The sequence below is a fragment of the Selaginella moellendorffii genome, unplaced genomic scaffold (genome assembly GCF_000143415.4).
Source record: "Selaginella moellendorffii unplaced genomic scaffold, v1.0 SELMOscaffold_29, whole genome shotgun sequence".
Classification (NCBI taxonomy): domain Eukaryota; kingdom Viridiplantae; phylum Streptophyta; class Lycopodiopsida; order Selaginellales; family Selaginellaceae; genus Selaginella; species Selaginella moellendorffii.
In genome coordinates, this window is record NW_003314290.1 from 836,413 (window position 1) to 845,886 (window position 9,474).

At 43.8% G+C, this 9,474-nt stretch overlaps 2 protein-coding genes across 2 annotated transcripts; one reads left to right on the top strand and one right to left on the bottom strand.

The window, feature by feature from the left end:
• Nucleotides 1–3,272: 3,272 nt before the first annotated feature.
• LOC9646178 (cytokinin hydroxylase) lies at nucleotides 3,273–5,291 on the bottom strand. The gene is made up of 5 exons (XM_002976035.2): nucleotides 5,003–5,291; nucleotides 4,678–4,904; nucleotides 4,316–4,566; nucleotides 3,831–4,212; nucleotides 3,273–3,747 (listed from the first exon to the last, which is right to left on the bottom strand). The coding sequence occupies exons 1-5, from the start codon at nucleotides 5,289–5,291 to the stop codon at nucleotides 3,322–3,324; spliced, it is 1,575 nt and encodes a 524-aa protein (XP_002976081.1). The 3' UTR covers nucleotides 3,273–3,321.
• Nucleotides 5,292–7,364: 2,073 nt separating this feature from the next.
• LOC9646179 (protein PARTING DANCERS) lies at nucleotides 7,365–8,559 on the top strand. The gene is made up of 7 exons (XM_024681049.1): nucleotides 7,365–7,578; nucleotides 7,679–7,764; nucleotides 7,820–7,915; nucleotides 7,967–8,061; nucleotides 8,111–8,151; nucleotides 8,204–8,287; nucleotides 8,334–8,559. The coding sequence occupies exons 1-7, from the start codon at nucleotides 7,456–7,458 to the stop codon at nucleotides 8,478–8,480; spliced, it is 672 nt and encodes a 223-aa protein (XP_024536817.1). The 5' UTR covers nucleotides 7,365–7,455; the 3' UTR covers nucleotides 8,481–8,559.
• The last annotated feature ends 915 nt before the right edge of the window (nucleotides 8,560–9,474 follow it).

Genomic DNA, 9,474 nt, shown 5'->3' on the forward strand with positions numbered 1-9,474 from the left:
ACATCATCCCCTCTTCTCAGAATGATGGAAGATAGAGTTCTTTCGTGGACGGGCTGATATCTAGAGGGACATCAGGAGGTAGCATTGGTGGATCTATATGTAGTGCTAATTATTCCTGATCCCTTTGTACTAAGCATTTCAGCCACTACACATGCACAATTTTTAGAGGATCAACCTGTTAGATGTCATGCCAAATCTCATAAACTTGCAGTTCAATTTGCCACAACACCTGATATGGTCCCTTCCATTAAGCAAAAAGCCTCTTAGCCAAACCACATACCATAAGATTGAGAAAATAGACCAACACCAAGTCATCCACTTTATACTTTGTAGGTAGCAATGATGGAAATTGTAGCACTATTTTTTTCCTACTTGTATATGGCCCAGATGTTCAGTAGACTCTACTCGGATAAGTGGAAGAACATTCACCAAATACTGATCCTAAGACCTAGCATTGGCAACTCGTGGTAATCATGAAAGTAAACCTCAACTCCACTAGTAGTATCAGATCATAACCATATAAGAGTTTATTTGGTGAAACATTAGTAAAACTCTACACTCTTTGTGATATACACATATTGAAGAGATGGTAAATAACTATCCTAATCCGAATACTAAAAGTTCACATATTTCACGATTATCCCTTTGAATGTTTGAATGAGCTGCTCTACTAAACCATTAGACTATGGATAATAAGCACTCAAAAAGTGTGGTGTATCCCCAACCAAGACATTAAAACGTGAAATGCCTCAGCCATAAATGCAGGATTATTATTTGAAAGAATTTACTATAGATAACAATGTTAGAACACCATTTGATTGAGAAGGAAGTAATTAATAGTAGTGGCAAATGCACTAATAAGAGCACTAACTTCCACCCAATGAGTCAAGTAGTTAGAAGCAATAATCACATATTCATTACTAGCAATCGACCGTGGAAAAGGCCTGCTATAAAAAATAATTTTAGGAATATCTTCTTTGGCTATCGGTACTTGCCAATACCTAAAAGCAAGATTTAACTTAGTGAATTAATGACTTCTCCCTAGATAATCCAAGAGATCCATAATGTGAGGAAGAGGGTACACATCCGGGATCGTTACTTCATTTAACGGATGATAGTCAATGCAAAAATGAATACTCCCATCAAGCTATGTCACAAGATAAGGTTTACACACCCAAGGACTCCACGACTTCCGAATAACACTCTTTTCTAACATCTCTTTAATGTTTGCATGTAAAATCTTAATCTAACGACAAATAAGAATCTTGCTTCATAAGCCGGTCAACCATTATAATAGAAGAGTGATGGGAAGAAGAAACAAAGGAACAAGTAATAGAGAGATAAAAGTGATGGAAATAAAGGTAAAAGTAGCATAACTAAGAGGAATAAAAGTGAGAGGAATGAAAACAATATAAAGAAGTATGAAATAAGGGGGAGATGCCTCAAAGTCACATTTGGCATGATTGTGCCGCAATTAATTTATACTAAGGATGAGGTTAAAAGCTTGACTTGGCACAACTTGCAATGATTGCAACTCAAGCTTGAAATCGCTCACATATACAATTAAGTTTGTATTATCCTATGCACATGTATGTGTATGGCTGTTGCCATACAAAATGAAAACTAGCTCTGCCACATGACACAAATATAGATGGTAACATATAGCAATAAAAGATAAACTTAAACCTATATCAACCAACATAGAGAGAATAATAAAAGACCTCTTGTTATAAAAATGAGCTTGGAAAGTAAACACTAGATGAATTACTACCAAGTGAACCCTTTGATAATACTCCTCGAGGAAAGATGGAACTGATATATTTGCACAAAGACCCTTCATTATTTATATGACTCTTCATTTCCTAGAAACATCTTAATGTCTAGATCTTCCACTACAGTAGCATTAATAGGACATTGTTGATGCCAAAATCTCTATCAAGGAAATAAAGGTTGCCAATCTGGAAAATCACCCTTGTCCTTGAATTCAGGCAGCAGTAGCATCAACTTCTATTGGAATAGAACCATTTCCCACAGAAAGTGGAACTAAAAAACATGTAACGAAAAGTGAAAAAGACGATATCTCATAAAATTGTGATTAATGAAAAACATTGTCAAAGGTGGCTAGAGCAAGTGTATGCATAATTTTTATAAGATCTTAACAAAGTGCTAGCTACAACATTCCTAACTTGATATATTCCAACATATTGGGCTTTGCATAAAGTAAGAGACTTTAGAAATGAATGCCAAATTGTATCATGAACTTAAATGGTTTTTAATGGAGGTGATACAATTGTTGAAAGGCATTATCACAATTGTCGGCATATCCAAATGCATGTTTAAAGATGTTCAGGAGAATGCTTCAATCCTCATGAGTGGCTGCACCCAAACCACTGTACTGTTGCAATGCCATCCCTTAGAGACACGTGGCAAACGCCAAACATCATCCCAAGAATGATATATAGTAATTACTGTGAAGTAATTGAACTAATAGTACACATCATCCCAAGATTTCCACGAAAGAACTTCAGCTAGACTCAAGGATTGACAACAAGAGCAGAAAGAGTTGTACCATGCGACATGAATACCACCATCAACTAAGTTTGACTATTCAATTGCAGTTGCATAATATTAAGCAATTGCACTAATTGTTGCTCCAAAGTCAAAGGAGGAGGAAGTTGCTACTCAATGAAAAGGATAAAAGCAAAAAAAAAAGAAATTGAAAAAGCTATAAGAAAAAGGAAATCTAAACAATGCAAAAGCTAGATCTAAAGTAGAGTCCCAAATCTAAACACTTGCAGGGACAATCAAAGTTGCTTTTCACCTCCACCAATATAAGTGTATAGAATATAGAAATGGAATATCAAAATGTTGGAGATGTTTGACCTCCAATAAAAACATAGCTAATGTACCTTGATATTTGGGATATTCTACTATCTAATGATTGTTATTCATTAAGATTAATCTTCTATTTATAATTTATATATATATTTTCTAAAGGGCATCTTATGTTGATATGGTCTAAGACTACATCAGAATGAATATCATTTTTAATAATAAAGTAACTTAAGCAATTTCATGAAGAAAAGTACTTGCTGCCTTTTTTGTCATACACCTATAACATATACTCATAGTTTGTAAGTTCTTTGATTTTATCCTTTTATTATTTTTTTCCTTACAAATAAAAGGTTGTTGTTGATCGTTTGTGACCAAAGATTTTGTTCTCCTTGGCTTCTTATGTTCTCGTCCGTGGACCATACACTGTAGTCATAGTCTTCATCATAGTCTACAGATTTTCAAAGCAGAAAGAAAAATCTAAACAAGTTAGTCACAGCGCTTGATCATGAGCTGCATTCCCAACCCTGGCTTGAGGGTGACGGAAGAAACCGGCGAGTGTTTGTAGCGGGGCGAGAGACCCAAGTGATAATGCTGGAGAATCATGGCTAAAATAAGCTTGGCCTCCATAATTGCGAAGGACTGGCCCACACATATCCTGGGTCCTGAAGAGAAGGGGAGGAAATCGTATGTTTTGCAAGCCCTGGATACGCCCTGGCTGAACCGCTGTGGCCGGAACTCGTGAGCATCTTCGCCCCAGAGGTGCTTGTCCTGGTGAAGGGCCAGAATGGGGATCCAAAAGGTGGTGCCTTTGGGGACGTAGAGATCGCCCACGCAAGTGTCTTGGAGTGCTGCTCGGACTAGATTCGGGGCTGGAGGATACAGTCGCAGCGTTTCATTGATGATCATCCCCACCTGGTCATGGCAATTATCAACAATCATGTGAACATTTTGGTGGGGATATGATATGGAGAGTTCTTTAGACTAGGTATACGTACCGTTTTCAGTTTTGCGAGCGTATCCGCGTTCACTACTCTATTTGACTCTTGGAGAACTTGTCTCGCCTCCTTGCGGGCGAGGTCTTGCCACTCCGGGTGCAAGCACAGCAGCATCATTGCCCAAGTCACAAGCATCAGCGTCGTCTCGTGCCCGACGAAGAAAAAAGTCTGGCACTCCTCGATCAGCTGCTGGATTGTGAACTTGAACTTGGATGATTGCACCTTATTGCCGGGATCCTCCTCGACTGCAGAGAGCATCAAAGCCAGTAGATCGGTGCCCAGTGACGGGCTCGAGAGGCGAGCCTTGATGAGATCCTGGAGCAAAGCTTGCATCTCCCTCTGGAGCTTGCGGATCTTTCTGTTCGTTCTCGTCGGGAGAAGCCTGGTAAGAAAAGCATTGAATCTACGTAAAACGCACGTAGGAAAAGGAAGGGAAGAAAGAGGAAAAAGAAAAAGAAAGAGTATGTAAAAGTATTGTATAGTACCTGCTTCCTGGGAGCCACAGATACTTATTGGATTGAACAAACAGCTTCTGGATGGATGTCAATGTGTGGAAGAGCTTGATCCCATCCGAATAGCTGCTCCCAAACGCCGTGGTAGCGATGATATCGGCTGTGACAACAGCCAGGTCGCGATAAGCATCCACCTCGCAGGGAGCTCCCCCGTTGAGCTCCAAGTGAGCATCCCATCTCCGGATGAGATTCTTGGTGCTCTCCAGCATAGAGGGTACCATTTCCTGCGATCCAAATCTTTCAATCGTTCTTCTACCTTGGTAACTTTGGAAAGAAGTTTCGAAAGGAAAAAACGCGCGAGAGAAGAACTACGAACTTAGCAATCTCGATGATACCTTGATCTTGTCCATCTTGAAAGCGCGGCAGACGATGGCGCGGCGATGAGCCCAGTCGCTGCCGTTCGCCATGATCAGGCCATTGCCCAGCAGCACGGCTCCACCTTTTCGCTGCAGCGCTGATTTTCCAAAGTGTGCTGCTTTTGTGTACAGTATCTCCTTGATCATGTCGGGCCTTGTCACCGTGATTCTGGGCTCCGTCCCCCACCAAAACACAAATGTTCGTCCTGCAGGAATAGAAAAATCACTACAAGCACAAAACAAAAAGAGAGAAGAAAGAAGAATTGGAGGAGTATCATGAATCATGACCGAGGTGCAAACTTACCGTAGAGCTTGGACCACTCCAAGTAGTATGGGCAGATTCTCTGGAGGAGATTATGGTCCCCAATTTCCATGGGCTGGTGGAAGGCTGTCTCCTTCATCCTCGTGATCTCGTCCATGTTTCCTACAAGGAATTTGGGACGAGGACCCTCCAGCCCCTGCATCCGCAGCAGCCGTCTCAGATGGACTGGCCGCCACAAAAACTCCGCCACTTTTTTTGCTCCCCAGGACAAGGCGGTCGCAGCCGCAGCGATGACGACGAGGAGAAGTGGCAGCAGCTGGAGCGGATCCATGGACCGATCGTACATAGATTCTTTCTCTTTCTTTCCACTAAAGTGTGTTCTTCGCGGTTTGCAAGGAGCCAAGATCAATGATGGTGATCATCTAGTGACTTGATGGAGTGAGAGCCAGCCAGGAAAGGTAAGTCATCCGGGACAAGATCAAACTTTGGGCAATCATATGTCGTTCAAGATCTGGAAAGAGAGGGATTTGATGCGCTGTGTACTACCGGGAGAAGAGAGGGGTGCGGAGAATTTCTAGTGCACGAGAATGGTGGAATCAATGCGACCTTTTCCCTCGAGAGGATCGAGAAAACGGAGGGAGTGAAGGGAGAGTAGTCAGATCTAGCAGAGCAAAACCATTAAGCGAGTACTCGAGAGTACTACAAACTGCCGCACTTATATATGGAGAGAAACTACTGCGGCTTTTATATGTGCTCAGTTCCTGATTAGGAAAGTCACTCAAGTGAAACAGCAACAAATATTTAATCCCAAAAATATGGAAAATTAGGCAAAAGAAAGAGATAAACCGCGAATTATAAGCGTAGAAATAAGAAACTCGGGAAACTCTACAAGGTATAGAGAGGCGGAATTTAGAATGAATGGATCCAAAGGAGAATGAATGAGTGATCAACTTTGGAAGGAAAACGTGTACGAAGGCGAGAAGGGGCAGCATTTACAAGGGCATGGACAAAAAAGAAAGGGGAGTGTTTGTTCTATGTCAAGAGTGTGTGTGTGTGTGTTTGTTTTGCTAGAAGGGGACGAGAGAAGCCAGAGCTTTCACAGCTCATAAGGACTGCTTCTTCATAAATAGCCCCTGCCTGCCACAAAAGACTGAGTGAGAGGAGCGCCACCAAACGCTGCTACACGCGCATCCATCTCCATCCAAAACACCCAAGGGCCTGGGGTGTTAGATATTTTTTCGAGATCGATTGATCGATGGATGGATGGATGGAGTAATGATTTATCAAAACAGGTAGAAACAAAAATTTCTCTTATGATGTCAATATAATTTTTTCGTGTTCGTGCTGGTATAGAAGAAGATCATGCACTGCTGAGATTGAGATTGTTGTTCTTAAAAGAGGAAATCGTTTTCTTTTTGCTTTTTCCTCTTTTTTTCCCCAAAGGCTAAAGGTCGCGTGATTTTTACTGCAGAGGTGGGGTGTTGACCTGTAAGAAACAAGCACTGCTCCTCACTAGGGAGGACACACTTTGAATCATCACGAGCATCATATGCGTTGGAGAATCTAATTTGTCCACCACCACCACCCAAAAATCTTCCTGGGATCGACCATTTACCCCTCCAGATTCATTCCTCACTGATCACTCGCCCACCTTTTTCTACAGCGAAAGTAAAAAAGAGCTTTTTCGTTGGCAGGCATGTAGAGTGATCCATCCAGGCCATACAGGCAAAGGTTCTATCAACCCATCGCGTGAAAGGTACCATTCCACCCCATCTATCTACGAAGCGTTCTCCATAGCCATACATTCGTGCACCCTCTTCTCCGGGACCACTTTCGGGCTTGGAGGCTCTCCCGGCTCAAACGTTTTCTATGCATGGCCCTGACTTGTTCTAGTGTGTGTGTTGTCTGGGTGTTGCCATATAGCCTTTGGTAGCAAAGCGAACACATCCTTTCTCTATTTCTATCAGCAACCAACCATTCCTGTTCGTCGGTGCTCAACTGGAAAAATATTGAAGAATCGTCACTCCTCTCCTCTCCTTTCTCTCCTGCCAGTTTATTCCATTCAACTCCTCCGCTCGTTGAAGAGTCGTAGCCACAGTTGAAGCGTCACAAGAACACTGGAGGGCCTACAAGGAATTTATAGAAAATGGAAAAGAGGTCCAATGACAAAAGCGAGAGCCAGCAAACAAGGCATAGGAAACATAGGCAGGATTTGGCTGCCACCACTGCCAAAAGGCTCTTCTTCTTTCTCGCATCATAGTGAAAAGGACCGAAAACTTCCTCCCCCAGCAGTTTATTGCATGACGAGCAAACTTCCAACCACATTTTAACTCTCTCAAAATACGAGCCTTTGCCCTTTTGGTTTGACGGTGATTTTCTTTAATGTGGGGTTTCTAGGGTTTAATGGATGATCGCGATTTGCAGGGCCATCGTGGGGATCGCTGACTGATTCTTTGCTTCGATCGAGCGAGCTCGCGTCGCCTTCAAATCTTTCCATGGCGGGAGTTTGCATTTGCAGCGAGCTCTGGCGCCAGTCACACTCGCAAGACGCCGTGTCCACGCTGAGCGCGCTGCTCCAGGCCGCCTCTTATCGTCTCAGATTCTCTGCCATAGCTCCGGTAAGCTTTCCATCTCTATTTTCTTGCGTGTTCTTTTAGTCCTCTTTGTCTTGTAGTCTTGTAGTCTAGCTTATTTCATACTTTGGCTGGATGGCTCTAGGACTTTATTCTCAGCAACGCAGGAGTGTCCATCGCTTTTGTCGTGGTGGATGATGTTCACAAGGAGCTTGCATGCGAGGCCGAAAGGTGATCTATCCGAGCTTTGCCTCGTCTAGGATTTGACTTTCATGTATCTACGCAGGATTCTAAAGATGAGAGGGACTTTCCAGAATTCCTATGTCATCGTCACACTCTCGTCCGAGGCTGACTACAGCGTGTTTTCGGAGTTCTACTTCAGGTGGCCTGCTACTATTTACAACTGTGTTTTCTAACTTTTGCTCATTTGCAGCCTTGGTTTCGATGGTGAAAAGCCAGCTTGTATTCCGGTACCGAGCAAGCATATGGCGCTGGAGAAAATGATCCGGATTGCTTTTGTTCACGCAGGTGGTGTCAATCCCGTCCTTTGCTTCTTGCTCTGACATCGTTTGAGCAGAATGCAAGCGCCAAGGCATCACTGGAATGGTTGATCTCGAGGTGCTTTGATAGGATTTATTTTTGTGTTTCTTTTTCCCACACTTTTCTGCAGAGAAAGCAGTTTGTTCAGTCCGAGGATGCGCGGATGGCTTGTGTCTCCTCTATTCCAAGGTTGGAGCTCCATGACGCCCATTCAGTGAGTGCTTGGACCATAAGTTTTGTTTCTAGCTACTGCATCTCAGCTTGTGCAGGGAGTGGGATCTTTGGAAGCCATTTCAAGGTCGAGCCGGGAGTCTATAATGGAGACAACTGATCTTTCTGTGGACTCCGCAGAGTCTGTCATGAAGCTATTTAATGACAGGGTGTATGGAAGCACACCACTGCTTTGATCTGTGTAATTGTTGTTGGCTATTACTGTTCAGCGTATTTTCTATTTTAAATACTTGCTAGGCAACAAATGAAACAAAATTAACTAATTTGCCAAGTCTTTTATATGAAAGATTTTTAATCTAGGTTTTTGATCTTGGCACGGCTGGCGCGGAGGCGCTGGGATCGGGCCTGTATAGATCTCTTCCGGTGCATGGGCGCGACGCGATCGTCCCCAGGATGAAGCGCGAGCGCTGGTTTTTGGTGGTGGGGGAGGGCAGACGTGCTTTCCCCGGCTGGGCTCCTGGCACAGGTTCAAACTGCCCGCGAATTTCCTCACCCGGAGGTATGTGGTGGATTACTCGCAGCGGCTCGCATGGGAACCAACAGCAAGCTCGATCTCATCCAGTGAGCGGATGGAACCGGATCGCCAAGCAAAGCTTGCAGGACATCGATCATCTCCATGCTGGTGGACGAAAGAACCAAAGAGGTCATTATCAGCCGGAGACTATGAACGAATCAAAGACAGATGGGGAGGTTTTCGATGGGGAGTACTGGAATAGACACCATGTTGAAGTCCCAGGGATCTTGGAGAGGACTAGACCCGTTTTGGCGAAACCAATACCACAGCTCAAGGCACAGAAGAACGGGGTGACATATTTTGTGGAGAAACTTGGCAACAATGACGCCCGGTTGATGAGCCTGGAGGTGGAGGCCAATGCTTGGAAGGAGGTTCTACTTCCAAAGAGAGACGAGTCCTGCTTTGACGAGTCCTGCTGAGAGGGAGATCGATATGGATCATTCATTCGATGGCTTTCGGGGCCTCGTGTGTGGTGGAGGAAGGATCATGCTTCTCGTGGGCGATGGACTCTATCAGCTGGAGGAGAGCTTGTGTTGGATCATGCCTATGGGGTGACTGCTTGTGCCGGGTGTGGGGCTTTCTGCAAGCCCAGGGAGAGCTGCGATCTGAAACGAGCAAAGAAGAAGAAGGGTCTCGGGGATGATTGTCTGGTTGGG

Bases quoted from the DNA above. Each gene is read 5' to 3' on its own strand.
- LOC9646178 (XM_002976035.2), bottom strand. From the start codon at position 5,291: ATGGATCCGCTCCAGCTGCTGCCACTTCTCCTCGTCGTCATCGCTGCG. The intron at 4,567-4,677 runs GTATCATCGAGA...TTTGGATCGCAG, and splicing joins TCAAGATGGACAAGATCAAG to GAAATGGTACCCTCTATGCT. The intron at 3,748-3,830 runs GTACGTATACCT...TGCCATGACCAG, and splicing joins CGCTCGCAAAACTGAAAACG to GTGGGGATGATCATCAATGA.
- LOC9646179 (XM_024681049.1), top strand. From the start codon at position 7,456: ATGGCGGGAGTTTGCATTTGCAGCGAGCTCTGGCGCCAGTCACACTCG. The intron at 7,579-7,678 runs GTAAGCTTTCCA...GGATGGCTCTAG, and splicing joins GATTCTCTGCCATAGCTCCG to GACTTTATTCTCAGCAACGC. The intron at 8,152-8,203 runs GTGCTTTGATAG...ACTTTTCTGCAG, and splicing joins CTGGAATGGTTGATCTCGAG to AGAAAGCAGTTTGTTCAGTC.